This window comes from Pelodiscus sinensis, chromosome 2, assembly GCF_052426305.1.
Source record: "Pelodiscus sinensis isolate ZL-2025 chromosome 2, ASM5242630v1, whole genome shotgun sequence".
NCBI classification, from domain to species: Eukaryota; Metazoa; Chordata; order Testudines; family Trionychidae; genus Pelodiscus; species Pelodiscus sinensis.
The window spans coordinates 221,988,593-222,006,637 of record NC_143053.1 but is presented as its reverse complement, the minus strand read 5'-3'; the positions used below and the strand labels follow the sequence as shown (position 1 = coordinate 222,006,637).

At 41.7% G+C, this 18,045-nt stretch overlaps 1 protein-coding gene across 2 annotated transcripts in view; it reads right to left on the bottom strand.

Annotated features, from left to right (window-relative positions):
- The window catches only part of LOC102456456 (macrophage mannose receptor 1-like), a 63,146-nt gene that overhangs the window by 14,898 nt on the left and 30,203 nt on the right, over positions 1-18,045 (bottom strand). For both annotated transcript variants that reach the window (XM_075922474.2, XM_075922476.2), the window contains exons 18-24: positions 15,762-15,829; positions 13,327-13,427; positions 9,437-9,579; positions 7,291-7,405; positions 4,661-4,809; positions 3,363-3,465; positions 2,047-2,279 (exon numbers count right to left, since the gene is read on the bottom strand). In XM_075922474.2, the coding sequence (XP_075778589.2) occupies positions 2,047-2,279; positions 3,363-3,465; positions 4,661-4,809; positions 7,291-7,405; positions 9,437-9,579; positions 13,327-13,427; positions 15,762-15,829 (912 nt within the window). The remainder of the gene's footprint in view (positions 1-2,046; positions 2,280-3,362; positions 3,466-4,660; positions 4,810-7,290; positions 7,406-9,436; positions 9,580-13,326; positions 13,428-15,761; positions 15,830-18,045) is intronic.

Genomic DNA, 18,045 nt, shown 5'->3' with positions numbered 1-18,045 from the left:
AGGACAGGGAACCTGTTTTGAATCAGGGGTCACTGACTCACAGAAAAGTCAGTTGGGGCCACAGAACTGAGATGCAAAAAAAAAACCTACTCGAAACCCGCCCCCACTAAGCCTCACTAATGTGGCCCCAACTGCACTAGTGGTAGCAGGGGATATAGTACTAGGGAAAGGTGCTAGAGATTGCTGAGGCGGGGACAGGGTGCCGGGGGGGGGGGGGGCATGGAGCAGGGTTCTGCAGCAGGGGACAGGGTGCCAGTGGGGGCAGGGAGTCCTCAGCACCTGCCTCCTCCTGGGACTCTTCTCCCCTCCCCCTCCTCCTCCACCTCCCCCTGCAGAGGGGAAAAGCCCAGGCACGAGCCTTTTCTCTGTGGACGACTCCGCCCTCCCTCCTCTCCGCAGAGGAGAGAAAGCCCTGGCACGCACCTCCTCTGGGGACTCCCCGCCAGTTCTCTGCACACCACAGACCTGGGGGAGGGGAGCAGCCACTGCACTTCTAGAACCCCTGGAAGTGATGCACAGCTGCCGGATGTCCACCAACCCCTCAGGAAGCAGCCACTACCTCCATTGTCGCTGAAGGTAGGTAGTGGGGCTTCTTGGGGGTGGGAGGAAATTGGAGGAGGGCCCCCGAATGACTTGCATTCAACTAGTCGATCACGACTGATGGGTTGGTGACCATGGTATTAGAAGCTTTATGGTGGATATTAGGGCGTCTCTAGACTACAGGGTTTTGTCGACAAAAGTGGACTTTTGTTGACAAAACTATACTCGCGTCTACACTACCGCCGAGTTCTGTCGACATAACGTCGACAGAACTTGGCAGTTTTGTCGATGGTGGTAAACCTCATTCTACGAGGAATAATGCCTTTTGTCAACAGAGTTCTGTCGACAGAAGGCATTATTGCATCTACACTGTCCTTTGTGTCTACACTCTCATGTCGACAAAGCGGCTTGCTTTGTCGACAGAACTGGATGTAGTCTAGACGCTCTTTGTCGACAGAAGCTTTGTCGACAGTATCTGTCAACAAAGCCTCTGTTGACACAAGTATGTAGTCTAGACGTACCCTTACGGTCCATTCGGATGATGGCCACCGGGAAATTCTCAGTATCCCGCCGACCCAGTCTACTCATGCCCTTGCTTCAAAGTAGGGAGGGACTAACACTTCTCAACACAATGGTTGTAAGAGCTGAGTAAGAGCATGGATAAACTGAGAAGTGGTAGCACTGCCGCTCTAGCCACTGCAACAAACCACTGCAGTGACAGAGCATCTGCAGTATCTTCAGGCCAGAGTGTTCCCAAGCCCAAGTTCTATACTTCCGCAGGAACCTGTTGGACAGAAGTCTGCCAAGAAGGAAGCATGAAGTGGCTCGTGCCAGTTGTAACCCACATGCTGCCAACAGTCTGGGGGCCAGTGCAATTCAATGTGGGTGGCATGGACTGGGAATGGTCTGATGCCCAGGCAGGTTAGGGATAAGCTGATTTAATGCAACCTTTTGTCATTCTCCTTGGATTTTAAATTTGCTCCAATTCAATGGAAACTCCACTCTGCCTGCCCTTCCTCAATATCAATCAGCACCAATCAAGCAGGCCTTGAGGCTTTTGGGATCTTCAACCACTTTGCTAACTCATTGTTTTAGAAAAGAAGCCCCCATCTTTTCTTCCACTCCTAGGATTTCCCCTTTATACTTCTCTCCCATGTGCTTCAATGCCCTCTCCCATTGTTTTTATGGATTCTACACTACTATGGGTGTCCTTCCATTGCTGTGTTTCCATGGGTACATAATTCCGTCCACATCAAATCTCCTCTTCACACAGCCTTTTCTGTCTCTCCCCCATGCCCATTCCCGTAACTCCCACTGCTCACACATAAGCTGCTTTTCAAGCTCACTGACAGGACCAGTGGAAGTTCTGTCACAGTCACTGCTCAAGTAGGAAGAAAAGGAAACAGAGCCCATAGTAATAGCTGTAGACAGCATTTGAGTAAGGAATGTGGGAAGTCTGATTTGACATACAGCAGCACCATAGTCACACTTATTTGATGTCCTTACCAAATTGCTGTTAAGACCTATCCAAACAGGCTGCCCGAGTTTTGACACTTGTAGCCACAGGAATGACTGGCTGAAGAGATCTAAAATGCTGGCAAGTTCTGAGTATTCAGCCTTGCAGTTTTTTTCTGCTTCTTCCCAGTTCATTCTGGAACTGATGAGTGAATAGCTACTGTTACGATACGGGATAAAGCCAGAGACTGGAACAATTGGTTGGGAATTATATAATTTAGGGTCTGTAGCAAAAACAAACACACAAACACAAAAAAGACAGTTTTGTAGTACATGAAGGAACTTACTGTTTCAATGAACAATTGTCTGCAGAACCCACCATTTAGGAGTGGTAATACTACCAGAAATTAAGATGAAGCACATCACAGCCAGGACTACAGTGACAAAAACCATGACTCAGAATTCTTTAATACTGAGACATGGTCCTTGTTGCTCTCAGCCAGATTCTCCCATGAATTATATTTATTTGACTCCCTGTGCACTAAATTGTGATTAGCCTTAATGCAGCTATATGGATTCAAGGCGAAGCACAATCTTCCCACCCACTAGTCCTCCCCTTGGGAGATAATGTCATGTCAGTATAAATGCACCCCACTCACAACAAATGGGAAGAGACAAAGTGGGTTTTATAATCCAGGCAAGGTTTCAAAACCTGTGGCCACAACAGTCAGGTAGGACAGTTCAACCTTGACCCTCAATCTGCCCCGTCTCACACTTCAACCCCTCCGCATCCATCCAAAAATCACTGTCCACTCTCACGCAGAGCATCGGCCAATCCCTATGGTCTCTCCAAGCAGCCATCCCTATGGTCTCTGAGTGCTAACTCTTTTAAAAAGTTATCCTGCTCATCCACCTCCCAATCCAACACTTTCAAAATCATCTCACCCAATCGAATCGTCGAATCCAAACTTTTCCATTCAAACAACTTTAATTCTATATTCATGGTTCTCCTGGGTTGTATCTCAGGGCGTCTTACAAAGAACCATGTCACCACAAGAGGGGTCCCAGGCAATACCAGGCTGCAGGAGAAAAAATTCCGGTCTTGGTGCCTTTCCAGTATTGTGACTACATAAGAGCTGGATGCTGCAGAGCACATGCTGGCTTTTCTATAGGCCAGGCTGCGATATGTATTAGAGTATGTATTGTTTTGGTAAACTATTCACCAGTGCATGTGAGCCTGTGAAATTCATTTCTTGTAGAGATCATGTGTTTCATGTGGAAAATCAGAATTTACCACAAGACAAACTAAAAATCACAGTAAATCTTTTAACACAATTCACTTAAAAGGCTGGTGACAGAGAACTCACCAGCGTTTCTCTGGCATACGTAGCTTTTGTTAGTTTGGCAGTCGGCATCTTTCCATTTCCCTGCTTCCTCAATGGGAGACTTTTTCATAAAAATGCAGTCAGCCTAAGGGGAAAATGAGACATAAAGGAGTAAGAACAAACAAACAGCAAACAAGAAACAATCTTCTTCCTTCTGGATTTGCAGACCCAGATAGCTCAGGTGGTTCAAGCACACACACATATCTCTGTCACTACCTATCTCTGCTCTCCTCCATCTTATCAAATCGTCTATTGAATCACTGATATTGAGTTGCTGTGGTGACATTTCCAAATCACATCCTCTCCCATGTGGCAGCTCTTTAAACCCAACTTCTCTATTAGTCAAGGTGCTCTTGTGACAGCTCGTCCCCTTCACCTCAGCTCGCTTCTCAGTTATATGGTTTTATTGTTAAAATGAGACGTACTTAGCCAAGACAGTACAACGAGAGCAGGACAAATGGAAGTACAGCCATTATTCCACACTAGCCATTTCATTTATTATGGAACCACACCCAATTATGTTTTGCTATTCAAGTAAATTGACATCATTCTGGGGAAAATTTCAAAGTCACGGCAGAAGCTTATTCTGCAGAAATATTCAATGGCGTGTGGGAGGGAAGAAGATGAAAACAAGGGACATATATTCCTCCTCTTTGGGGAATGTATTCATATAATTATATTAATCTTCATAGACTAAGCACTCATGCTTATTTGCAACTCATATTTATAAGTATCCTCTTAATGTTATTATTAATTCTAATAATCCCTTCTAAGGCTCCAAAGTTACAGTTATTGTCAGATTATCTTGTAACCTTCACTCATGTGAGTTTTCTGACTCATCCCAGTAAAGTCAATGGGTTTATTCCCTTCACTAAAGTTTGCAGAATATGGACCTTATTCTACCCACTTTATTGGATTCATATTGTATCAGGGAGAAAATAAAAAGTTAAAATTGAAGTTTAAATAAACCCTTAGACTGACATACACTATCTATATACACTTTATTTCTAGTAAATCTCTAACCAAATATAGTTCTGGTATGTTGCAAATAAATATTTGAAAATGAAGCTCCAAAAACATGCTTCTATTGTAAGCTGATATAACTACCTCTTTTTCCTTCTAAAAGAGCTGAAACTCTGCCACCTAACTACTCTACTCTTAACAGCAGCCAGTACACAGAAATAAGGCTAAATGGGAAATAAATTGTGCATGTTGCATGCTGTTTGATTGGCTTGATCAAATGTATAATGATTTAATGATTATTTGTATTCCACATTTACCTCAATGTCATAATCTGGAAAATCTCTGGCCCAGTTTGTATAGGAGACACGTTTTCCATCTGTCCATAGGAATGTGTACTCAGAATTTATATTATTCAGTCCAATCCAGGCATCAGCTGAGATATCATTAAAGTAGGTGATGAGGAATGCTGAAGGAAAACAAACATTTTTACAAGTGGAGCATGGAGACACCAGTATATCTAGAGTTGAAATAATAGTTTTAAAATAAAAGCAAAATAATTTAAACAAATGTACTGTAAAATCTTGAGTATAATATGCACTGATGTATAATGCACATCCTGACTTTGAACTCTTATCACAATGGAAAAATCTAGACTCTTATATCTAATGCGTACCTACGAAATGAACCTGTAAGTAGCCCCTGGGCCGGGGAACTCCACCCCTTCTCCGCACAGAAACTTTCCTGCTGCAGCGCGGCGTGGGGGCCAGGCTCCCAGACAAGGTGAGGAGCCGGCGGCGGCGCCAGGCTAGAGCACCCTGGCTTGCTGCCTGCCCGGTGCTCCTTCAGGCTATGCCCGGGGACCCCACAGCAGGCGCGAGCTTGGCACAGCATGGGGGAAACTGTCCGGGGGTGGGGGTGGGAGGCTGGTTTTAAACTCCGCTGCCAGCTCCCTGGGCTGCGCACGCCTTTCCTGGATGAGACTGCAGGTGGGAGCAGCGCATCCCTCCCCCCAGCTCTCCTGCAGCCCGGTGACAGCTCCAGGCAGTGGGCGAGGCTGGGCTTGGTGCTGCCAACGCCGCTGGCTCCTCGCCCTGTCCAGGAGCCTGGCGCTGCTGGGTAGTGGGAGGTAGGGAGGGATGCACTGCTCCCACCTGCAGGCTCGCCCAGGAAAAGCGCGCGCAGCACAGGGAGCTGGCGGCAGAGTTTACAACCTGCTCCCTGCCCCTCCCGCACAGCTGCCCTGGCGTCTCACTGAGCTCGCGACTGCCGCGGGGGCCCCAGGATGCAGCCTGAAGGAGCACCGGGCAGGTAGCAAGCCAGGGCGGTGCTGCCTGGTGGCGCTGCCGGCTCCCTGCCTTGTCTGGGAGCCTGGTGGGACAGCGGCCCCCGCGCCGCGCTGCAGCGGGAAAGTTTCTGTGAAGAGGAGAGGAGGAGTTCCCCAGTGCAGGGCTACTTACAGGTTCGTCGGCTTCTGAATAAACTGCTAAAATAACATTTTAAAAAATAACTGCTATGTATAATGCGCACCCTGACTTTGACCCCCAAAAAATCAGAAAAGAAGTGCGCATTATACTCGAGATTTTGCGAAATCATGTTAGAATAATGTCTGTGGTGACATGCATTGGATATTGAAATAAATCAAATAATTTTAAAACCTGAAAGTTGTTAGTACATAGAAGAGCCTCCGAAGAGATTGATAGGAGGCATGATATCTATCAGTGTATAGGACAAAGCAAATACATCTAATGACATTTTGTGTATTAGTGTATTATAGTGTTTCTCAACCTTTTTTTTTATAAAGTACCTATTTTTTTTTAAAAAAAGTTGTAAGTACCCCCACTTCTTACTGTTTTCAGACACACACACTTTTTTCAACCATTGCAACACATTTGTTTAAATCACTTAATTGTAGCCAGGCAGGCAATGAAATTTTTGGGTGTAAATAGTACAAAAACAATAAAGCACTGTCAAACTTAAAACAAAAATTCAGTTTTCTCCAAATTTCAATTGTGTTGACGTACTTCACAGACATCTCTTGAGTACCCCAAAGGATACTTGTTCCACTAATTGAGAAACACTAGTGTATTACAACACAGCATGCAGAGATTTGCTCTTTTGGAGACTCTTTTTTTTCCCTCTTTCATAGGTAATAAGAGAGGACAGGTGACTGTGTCTTCTAAAACATTCCCCCACAACCCAATTCCATCTTAAATTATGCAGGAGCTAAGTATGTGCATCCTTGAGATCTGGGCTTCAGTGGAAGCCTGAGCCAAGCTCATCACTGTCAGCTATGGTGTGCAGAGCACTAGCCCAGTCTGACTATTCAAAGATGGGTTTGCATTGTGCTTGCAGAGAGAAGGTGCAAATAATTATTAATGGAGGGAGCATGGAAGAAAATCAGAAGTGCCAACCTTGCTAAGTGAGCTTGGGAAAGGCTAACAAAAACTGGCACGAGACAAAGCAAATAAAACATGATGGGAAGCCCTATGTGGGAGACCAACAATTTCACAGTTGAGGTCGTTTACATGGCGGTTAAATCACTGTTTGGGGTATCTAGTTAGCAATGTCCCTAAGCCTGATTCCACAGTGTTTACTCAATTTGAATGGTACTTCATATGTGCATGATCTCACTTGAGTTTTTTTAATCCAAAGCCACATAATCTATTATAGGACAAATTTTGTGTCAAACTTTGCATTGTAGTACTTGCAACACCAGCATATCTGCTACTAATTCCTCCAAGGCTGAGGCTTTAGATAGGGCTTGGGTAAACCACACAATTGTCATCAAAATTACATTTTTCTCATCCAATTTAAGAATCCATTAATTATTACTTTTAAGCAAAATTAGCAGGCTCCATTATATAAACTGAGGCTTTACATCTTTAATTTGTGTATTGTAGGGATTAGCTGATGTCTCATTTAGTATCCAGAAGTCTATACATTGTACCTTGCTCTTCTTCATTTAGTATGGAAGCCAGGTTTCCCTTCAGTTGTATACAAGCCGTGCGTGCAGCATGCCACGTCAACATCTCTTTTTCACTGGAGCCAAACTTTTTGAAACACTGAAAAGAAAAGTATTCTGAAGGCTGTAATTTGCTAAACAAAAAACATTTGAAATTGACAAGATTAATTTTTGGCTTTGTACAGGTGAGCCTAGAATATTAAATGATCTAATGGTCCCTTCTGGATTTAAATCTATGAATCTTATATATATATATATATATATATATATATATATACACACACACACACACACACACACACACACTGAAAAACTTACATAATTGCTTCTTTTTCTTATCATCCAGTGAGAAACATAAGTGGTTAATGGTTATAAGAACAGAATATAGCAGTAAGATAACAATGTACGCATATATTTATGTTTATCAATTAAAGGACTAAGACTAAGAAATACTCTCTCTGGTCTCTTAAAAAATGCTGAAGGGATTATACTTATTAACAAAGAAATAACAAAAGAATTTGATCCTTGCTATAAATAACCATCCTCATCCAGCCTGAAAATTCAAGTGAAAAGAAGGAGAAAGGGGGAGAGGTAAAAACACAATGACAGAAACTGATTTCCTAGTTTTTCAACTCCAGTATGGAAGACTCTAAACTGAACATTTGAAGTAAAGCAGTGGTTTGGAACCTGAAGGCCAGGCCAGTGCTTCCCACAGCTCACATTGGCCGGAATTATCGAACCACATCAACTAGGAGCTGCAGGTCTCTGTGCCTGCAGATACTTAGGAAACAAACCATCTTGCAGCTCACTAGCAGCTAACCCTTATGTAATGCATGTAGCTCATGGGACAGAGATTCTCCAGCCCTGAAGTAAAGGCTGATTTTTCGCTCGACGTTTCTTCCGTCAGCCTTTTTCCATCAATGGAAAAGTGTAACTATTTATACCATGAGAGCATTTTTCTGACAGGGAATGTGAATGCTACACTGACTGACTCATTGAGAATGGTGAATTTTGTTAACAGTGTCTCAGAGCAGTGGATTTCAAAGTACAGGTTGCAACCCAGTACTATGTTGTGAAATGCCAGGAGCTGAGACACTTTCCTGTAGGCTGACAAGGTGACTAGTGGAGGTTGTTTCCTCACTGTCCTGGCACCACAGTCCGCACTGCACCCCAGAAGTGGCCAGCAGTAATTCCAGTTTCTAGGCAAGAGGCCCCAGGGCTTCATGTACTGCTCTCTGAGCATTGGCTCCACATTTCCATTGGCTGGGAAACAGCCAATGGGAGTAGGGGGATACAGTGCATGCATGTGATAGCAGTGTGTAGAGCGGCTTGCATACTGCTGCTTAGGACTCAGACCTGTTCTTGGCTGCTTTCAGGACACAGGTAGTTTGAGGTGCCAGTACAGATGGGAAGACAGCCTTAATATCCCTGCTGCTCTGCTGACTGCAAGTTGCTGGAGGTAAGCACATGCCCAAACTGGCACCCCAATTTCTTGCCTGAGACTTCTTTTGCACCCAAACCCATCATTTCCCGCCCCACCCTGGATCCCACTCTCTAGTCAAAATATATAATTATGTTGGGTCACAGGGATAAACACTTTTCTTCAACTGCATCATGAGAAAAAAAGTTTGAAAACCCCCGTCGTAGAGAACAAAGCGGGGGGGGGGGGGGGATTATTATAAAGTACCACTACATTTGTTATACAATGGAGAGACAAAAAGTAGTTGCATAAATATCTGCCTTTTGTGCACCAATGGGCAATTCCAAATCAATATAAATCCATCCAGGAAGGCCTGCATTTATATTATCTATTTCTGAATAAATCCTTTTAGGACGGAGAGAGAGCTAAGTACAGATTTATTTTCCCCCATATTTTACCAACAGAATACATTTGGTTAGCTATCCAATATTTTTTAAATTAATCATTTGAAAACCAATGGCAGAATCTAAGCCTAAGCCATTTAAAACCTACAGTAACTCACAAATTGATTTCTTAGCTGATTTAAATGTAGATATAATATCACCAGTTTGGCCTGATCAGTCATTCAGAACACAACTGCAATAATAAAAGACAAACATATATTTTTGTTCAATTCCTTTTCCAATTAACAGAAGACGTTTGCTACTGTACCTTGTTATTGAACAAAAGCCAGTTTGGAGGGCAGCCTCCTAGAGGTGCAGCTGATGTGGGAGCAACTGTTGCATGAGTAGTACCATGGAGCCTTTCACAGATAAAGTGCTTGGGCACTCCACAGTTCAGATCATTCCACAGACCTGAAACATGTTAAATGTAGGGAAAAAAACCAGTACTGAATAACCTGAAGACTCCAATAGAAATCTACCCCTTCTTCTGGTGATTACAATATAGATGGTACAGTTACTTTGGTTTCCCTCCCAAGCAACAGTGCCCAGACACCATAGAGGAAGAACAGGAGCTATGAATTTCAAAGAATAAAATAGCTCAATCAATTGGTTGTATATAACATTACTGTGCCATTAAAAAACAAGTCAATCCTTGTAAAGTCCTAAACTATGAGATATTCATACTGTAGTAAGCTGAGGGTTGTTAACATAAAATTAGCAGGCCTGAATTAAGGCCTGTAACACAAACATCAGGCCTGAAATCTAATGAGCAAGAGTTTGGCTCACTGAAACTGCAGGCAGGAAAAAGGGTGGGCTATAGAGAAATAGTATAAGCCAGGTCAAGCATCAAGTACTTGGTATAGGTACCCAGCACAGGCTGGAAACACATTCCAAAGGGGTTATAGCAGAATGCCTAGCTAAGAAACATCTTTGTATCAACCACCTTCCCACAAATAAAGTACGTACCAACATAGGTTCATGACCAGGTCAAAGTTGACACATAATAGATAGTAAGTTGACAGTAGGAAGAATAGTAAGTAAGCCTCCCTTCTGCAAGGTAAGGGGTGATAACCAGGTAACAGAGGGTGGCAACCTGATACGTCAGTGATGTGTGGTTTATTTTTACCTGTGTATAAAAGTGCATCTCAAAGGGTGAACACCAACTGACTGTGGTGGGGCACTGGATGTCACTCAATGTGTATTAGCACATTGCTACAGCTTACATAAGGTGTAGTGGTACAGCGGCGAGTCTGTTTGCTGACAACTATTAGTGTATGTGGTTTGACAATAAGCCTGCTTGGGTGATTTCGATCCTGTGACACCTGTTGCATTTTTATGTTTATTTTCTATATAACATGTATGTGTTTGCTTCCCCGCACTCACTCATCTTTGAATCTGTGTTTTTTCTATTTAATAAATTTTTTATGCTTCCCCCAATTAAGTCTTTTTTGGGCAAAGAGTAGGGAATGTTTGTATCACACAGAACTGATAACAGGGGCAAGTGTAGCTATTTTTTACATCTTTGGGGGTGATGAACCAAAAGAGAAAATTCCAGGTGTCTGGTAGTTAAGAACTCAGGAAAGATGGATTTGGGAAGACTCGGGCCCAGAAGATCTATTGAGGTCACCCTGCAAGGAATAATTAGACTGGTGGAAGCCAGGGTGAGACTCTCATGCTTGAGGGCTAGCTACTTGCCTTATAGGATTCTGGAAGTGGGCAAGCATAAGCCCACCTACAGCTAAATGACATTCCCCCAGCCCATGGGGCGGATCCACTTAGTCCAAGAACTCAAAAGAGTACTCGGGACAAATAAAAAGAAAACAGGGGCAGATGTGCTGGTCAAAGGGTCAAAACAGGGAAGCCAGATGGGGACACTGTGGCCAAAGCTCCAGATAAAGAGAAGCAGTCTCTCATAACTGCCTTTCTCCTAAAGTGTTTATCTCTGCAGAGCCACACAACTATTGTCCTATGTGTGGGACAAAGATCTTGGAACCTTTTGAAGCAGTATCAATTAGTGCTTCTACTGCCTATGAAATTGCTGTATGTAAACAAGCTCCTCTGGGGAATAGCTATTTATCAGAGAGTTGCTTTGTACACAAGAACAGTGCAGATCCAAAAGAAGCTGAGAAAAAAAAGAAGATTGGAATTGGGTTAAGTGAGCAAACAATACTTTCACATGATTGAAAAATGAAGAAAAAGCTTATAAAGTTTGATACAAGTTAAAAATACCTCTTGAGGTGATTTAATATATGAACTCAACAGTAGCTGCAAATAAAGATGGAGGTGCAGTAGCACAGATATAATTATCTACTGTTGCCCCACAGTAGGTTAAGTAGCCTTGCAGTTTGTTTTCATGTGTTATTTCTGTCTCTATCATTCTAAGTTTCTTATATGATCACCCTGCCATAGTATGTGAACACCTCACAATTTTTATTGTATTTATCTTCACAAGACGGAATTGCTATTTTTCTCCTCTCTATTTTACACATATGGGATGGATGCACAGTGAGACTAATCAATTATCCCCATTTTATGTATTATCAAACTAAAAGATTTACCTGGTGTTGCTCAAATAAGTTTTGTTTTTCTTCATTTAAGTTATTGTTCTGGGTGGGATTGGGAATGAAGTGTTCAATATACAGGCTGCCCCAGGGAGAGGGGCACAGAGCTCTCTTACCATAGCAACTTGTGGCCAGGTGAGAAGTGCATGAGTATGGCTACTACAGCTGCAGAGGCACAGCTGGGGAGGGGTACATGTCCCCAGCTGGGGGACAGACAGATATACAGACAAACAGATACACAAACTCTCTGAAATATACAGTAGATAACTGTTCCTTTCTCTATCTCTGCCCTACGATGGCCCAACTGATTCATAGCTGTCCCAGTCCCCCTCTCTCTGGCCTCTTGCTGCTCCCATGTGGTCATTCTGCCTCTCCTGCCAGATTCCTCCCTTTCCATTTTATGATAAAATCAAATTTCATGCATATCCCATTGTCCTGGCACAATCAAATTCTGACCTTGCTTTAAGTTATGATAAGAAGAAGCTGAATACCAAATTCCATGGTCCTGGCTCTTACTATTTAGGAGTTCTTGAAGAAATGGTCTCATAGATGGACAGACAGATGTATCTAGACTACATCCCTCTTTTGACAGAGGGATGTAAATTAGACACTTCAAAACTGCAAATGTAGCGGGGATTTAAATATCATATCATATATATATATTTATACTTACTTTATATTTTAGATATTCAAGACTATCTGTTTCGGTCTCTCTGGCTGTGTCTAGACTACATCCCTCTTTTGACAGAGGGATGTAAATCAGACACTTCGAAACTGCAAATGAAGTGGGGATTTAAATATCCAGTGCTTCATTTGCCTAATCGCGTAATGGCGCTCCTCAAAAAATGAGATCTACAGGATCTTTCAAAAAAGCCTGCCATTTTCAAAAGTACCACATCTAGACCGTGGTTTTACATTCGAAATGGTGCTTTTTCAAAAGAGCACCATTGTGCAATTATGCAAATGAAGCACAGGATATTTAAATCCCCACTTCATTTGCAATTTTGAAGTGTCTGATTTAGATCCCTATGTCGAAAGAGGGATGTAGTCTAGAAACAGCCAGAGAGACCAAGATAGATAGATATGCATATCTAAAATATATAGTAAGTAAAATATTTATAAAGTATTAATAATCAATTTATGTTCTGGTAGTGTGGATGGGTCCTACTTTATGAACAACAAGAATACACGGAAGAGACTGTTCTTGTCCTAAAAATCTTATGATCTAAATAAATAAAACAAAGTGTAGGAGAAACAAAATGATATTGTCTCTGATTTGAGATGGAAACTGACACACAGAGTTTAACTGATTTGCCCATGATCATACAGAAAGATCTTTGAAAACCCAGTAACTGAACTACATCTTTTTGCTTCCAGTCTAGTGCCTTTTCCACAAAAAATTAGATTTTAAAAAGTGCCTAAAATGCCTTGTAGTGTAATTTTGTGCTCCATAGGCATTTTGATACTTTTGAAAATCCCACTGAATATTCAACCCACTTAATATACTAAATGACTTTGCATGAAATATGTGTATCATGCACACTCTTGTATCACACAGTGCGGGGTTGTTAGGACTCTGAAATATTGCTGTACTCACCTGTATCGGTATATATGACCACACAGTTTTCATCATCATTTGCAAAGGTGGGTTCATTGGGAGCCCAGGCTACATAGTTTACTGGAGTTCCATCCATCCAGCTAAAAGAAACAATGTAGCAATTGTTAGTGAATAGATTAATTTTCATTTTAAGGCTACATTAATCCATTCGATTTTATGTTATAGAAATTCTAGCTAAACAAGTAAAAAAGCAGGTTGGTGAACTTGGCATTTGAGTAGGAAGAAAGTCTGAGACATAAGCCCTAGTACCAGAGACTAAGGTGATGGTCAAATCTTTGCTGATAGAAATGAAAACCAGGTTGTGAGCAAGACACAGGCATGCTCACAGAATATAACAAGTAGAGGGCTGAGACTGCAGAAACACAGACATTCCCAAGAAGTGCTAGGCATAGAATACTCACACAAACAAATTCCACTAGGGTGGTACCAGAACACTCCATAGCAAGTATGATAGGGTATGTCTACACTAATCCCCTAGTTCGAACTAGGGAGACTAATGTAGGCATTCGAAGTTGCAAATGAAGCCCGGGCTTCAAATATCCCGGGCTTCATTTGCATCTTCCCAGGCGCCGCCATTTTTAAATGTCCCTTAGTCCAAACTCTGGGCCCGCAGCTACACACGGCACGGAGTACGGAGTTCGAATTACGATCTCTAATTCGAACTACAGTTACTCCTCATGGAACGAGGTGTACTGGTAGTTCGAATTAGAGATCCTAATTCGAACTACCTACTCCGTGCCATGTGTAGCTGTGGGCACGGAGTTTGGACTAAGGGACATTTAAAAATGGCAGCGCCCGGGAAGATGCAAATGAATCCCAGGATATTTAAATCCCGGGCTTCATTTGCAACTTCGAATGCCTACATTAGCCTCCCTTGTTCGAACTAGGGGGCTAGTGTAGACATACCCATACAGACACACCTACAAAGATAATGTCAACACACTGAACCCTCCTAAAGATAAAGTCAGGATAGTGTGATGGATAGAGATTAAGGATGCCAACCCTCCAGGATTGGCTGGGGTTTCCCAGAGTTGGCATAGATTTCCCAATGACTGTTGAAAAAAATTCTGGAGTTTTAAAGAAAATGACATTATGTCACGGAGCAAAAAATCTGCCTGAATAGCTTCAGTCAGAGTTGGACAACCTAATAGAAATGTTTTGATCAAACCAACATGCACAAGGTAGTGGGGAGCAATATGTAACTTTATTGTATTGGAGTGCAAATGAAGTCTCAGAGAGTATCTTTGTTGGGGATAATAGAAAGTCCCACAATTAGCTGAACCAGTCCATTGCAATGGACTTATACTAGTGTACCTGTAACCACTGAGCCAGGATCTCAGGACTCTGCTTTCTTGACAATAAACCTGACAAAGTTTCTTCACTACAAACTGAGTCTGTGATTATCTGGCAGTTTAATCAAGGTCTGCTGTTCCAACTATCTGTGCAGAGATGGGGCAACACACAGAGAACAGACACATACACAGCCAACATCTAACAGCTTTATGTGTGGCTTTCATTAGTATTTTTGGAAATAATAAGACTGAAGTCCTGGAGTTGAAGTAGAAAGTATTCTATTGGGTTTTTTTAAGCTTACATTATCACTGTGCTCATTATAACGACATTCATTTAAATTATAACAGCTCAATGTTAAATGACTATCAAATATGCATATTATTTAGATAGATAATCTAATATATTTCTCATAGATACATTCTATTTCCCCATATGCATATTTTTCAGAGTTCACTGATCAAAACATATCACTAAAACAGCTAGCTGAAATAATTACTTGCCTATAATTGTTCTCTGGCACGTTCATCTCTTTCGCTGCATCTAGATTGGCAAGTTTTTCTGAAAAAGCGTTTGCTTTTGCGCAAAATCTTGCCAGCTGTTTATACTGGCTGCTTGAATTTCCGCAAAGGCACTGACGAGCTACTGTCCGAAATCAGTGTTTCTTGTGGAAATGCTTTGATGTTCCTGTTCGGGCAAAAGCCCTTTTCCGGAAATGGTTTTGCGCAAAAGCGTGCCGCCAATCTAGACGTGCTTTTGCGCAAAAGCGCATTGTTATAGCGATAACTCCGGGATAACTCTTTTGTGGAAATACTTTTAACGGAAAAACTTTTCTGTTAATAGTATTTCCGGAAAATCATGCCAGTCTAGACGCAGCCTTTAGGTTTTTGGAAGGTTCCTCAACTCAAAGGCCTAATCTATTGGCAACAAGCAGGTGTATTACTTAAATATTTTTATTTATTTTAAAATAGAAAAGTTATATTCTGGAAACTTTCTTAGGTTTGATCTGCAAACCAAGTTTGTCCACATTTGAAATTGAAACTTTAGTGGCCTCATTAGGAGCAGGTTTTCTAAACATAATATTTGTTGTGCTATTGTCTACAATCCTGATATTATTTACTTACCTAAACTTTTTATCAAGGCTCACACTTAAACCAATATAGCGGGAAACCGCATTCCCATAATAGAAGCTCTAAAACAAAAATAAATTTTTAATTAAATGTAACAAAATAGCTATAATTCTGAGTTATTGTTGATTGTACAGCATGTGTAGTTGGCAATGATTTATTAACTTGCTGATGGTTGAGACACTCAGCCATATAATGGATTATATCTGAAGAATTTTGGAAGAGTGCTCTGAAGTGCTGGTTGAAAAATTCCCATCACAACATTTTATCATTATTGTCATAATATGACTTTTTCTGCAATATGGAAAGGGTTTTTTTTGGGAGGGGGGGGGAGGGGAAGAGGATTCATTATAATAAAATGTCCTGATTTTATCTGAAATAGCCCAACATTTTATCTTTTAGATTTTCAACCAAAACAATGGAATTTTTTTTGAAGGAAAATGTCAAAAAGTAATTTCCCAATCAATTCTTACTCTCAGTCGTGTTGGTTAAAATGCTCAAAGTGGTAAATCCAGGGCTCTCCTCCCCTTCTTTGACCTCACCAGAATTTATGTAGCAAAACAGCAAAGAAAAAAACTCTTTCAGATCAAGACAGTAACTGCGATTGTATTTGGAATGAGGTTTCAGCAGCTCCTTTTCATTCCATGGTTATATCAGTTTGAAAATTTAACATGTGCTGACAGTTCAGTAACTCAAGTTTGGATTTTGCATGCCCATTATAGTCAAAATTATCATAGAATCATAGAATACTAGGACTGGAAGGGAACTCGAGAGGTCATCAAGTCCAGTCCTCTGCTCCCATGGCAGGACCAAATACTGCCTATACCATCCCTGATAGACACTTATCTAACCTACTCTTAAATATCTCCAGAGATGGCGATTCCACAACCTCCCTGGGCAATTTATTCCGGTGTTTGACTACCCTGACAGTTAGGAACTTTTTCCTAATGTACAAACTTCTTTGCTGCAGTTTAAGCCCATTTCTTCTCGTTCTATCCTCAGAGGCCAAGATGAACAAGTTTTCTCCCTCCTCCTTATGACACCCTTTTAGATAACTGAAAACGGCTATCATGTCTCTCCTCAATCTTCTCTTTTCTAAACTAAACAAACCCAATTCTTTAAGCCTTCCTTCATAGGTAATGTTCTCTCGACCTTTAATCATTCTTGTTGCTCTTCTCTGGACCCTCTCCAATTTCTCCACATCTTTCTTGAAATGCAGTGCCCAGAACTGGACACAATATTCCAACTGAGGCCTAACCAGTGCAGAGTAGAGCAGAAGAATGACTTCTCGTGTCTTGCTCACAATACACCTGTTAATGCATCCCAGAATCATGTGTGCTTTTTTTGCAACAGCATCAAACTGCTGACTCGTATTCAGCTTGTGGTCCACTATAACCCCTAGATCCCTTTCTGTCATACTCCTTCCTAGACAGTCTCTTCCCATTCTGTATGTGTGAAATTGATTGTTTCTTCCCAACTGGAGCACATTGCATTTGTCTTTATTAGACTTCATCCTGTTTACCTATGACCATTTCTTCAATTTGTCCAGATGATTTTGAATTATGACCCTATCCTCCAGAGCAGTCACAATCCCTCCTACCTTGGTATCATCTGCAAACTTAATAAGCATACTTTCTATGCCTATATCTAAATCATTTATGAAAATATTGAACAGAGCTGGTCCCAAAACAGACCCCTGTGGAACCCCACTTGTTCTACCTTTCCAGCAGGATTGAGAACCATTAATAACTACTCTCTGAGTACGGTTATCCAGCCAGTTATGCACCCACTTTATAGTAGACCCATCTAAGTTGTATTTGCCTAGTTAATTGATAAGAATATAATGCAGGACCGTATCAAACACCTTACTAAAGTCTAGGTATACCACATCCACCGCTTCTCCCTTATCCACAAGACTTGTTATCCTATCAAAGAAAGCTATCAGATTGTTTTGTCATGATTTGTTCTTTACAATCCATGCTTGCTGTTCCCTATCATCTTGCCACCTTGCAAGTGTTTACAGATGATTTCCTTAAGTACTTGCTCCATTATCTTCCCTGGGACAGAAGTTAAACTAACTGGTCTGTAGTTTCCTGGGTTGTTCTTATTTCCCTTTTTATAGATGGGTACTATATTTGCCCTTTTCCAGTCTTCTGGAATCTCTCCTGTCTCCCATGATTTTCCAAAGATGATAGCTAGAGTCTCAGATACCTCCTCTATCAGCTCCTTGAGTATTCTAGGATGCATTTCATGAGGCCCTGGTGACTTTTAGGCATCTAAC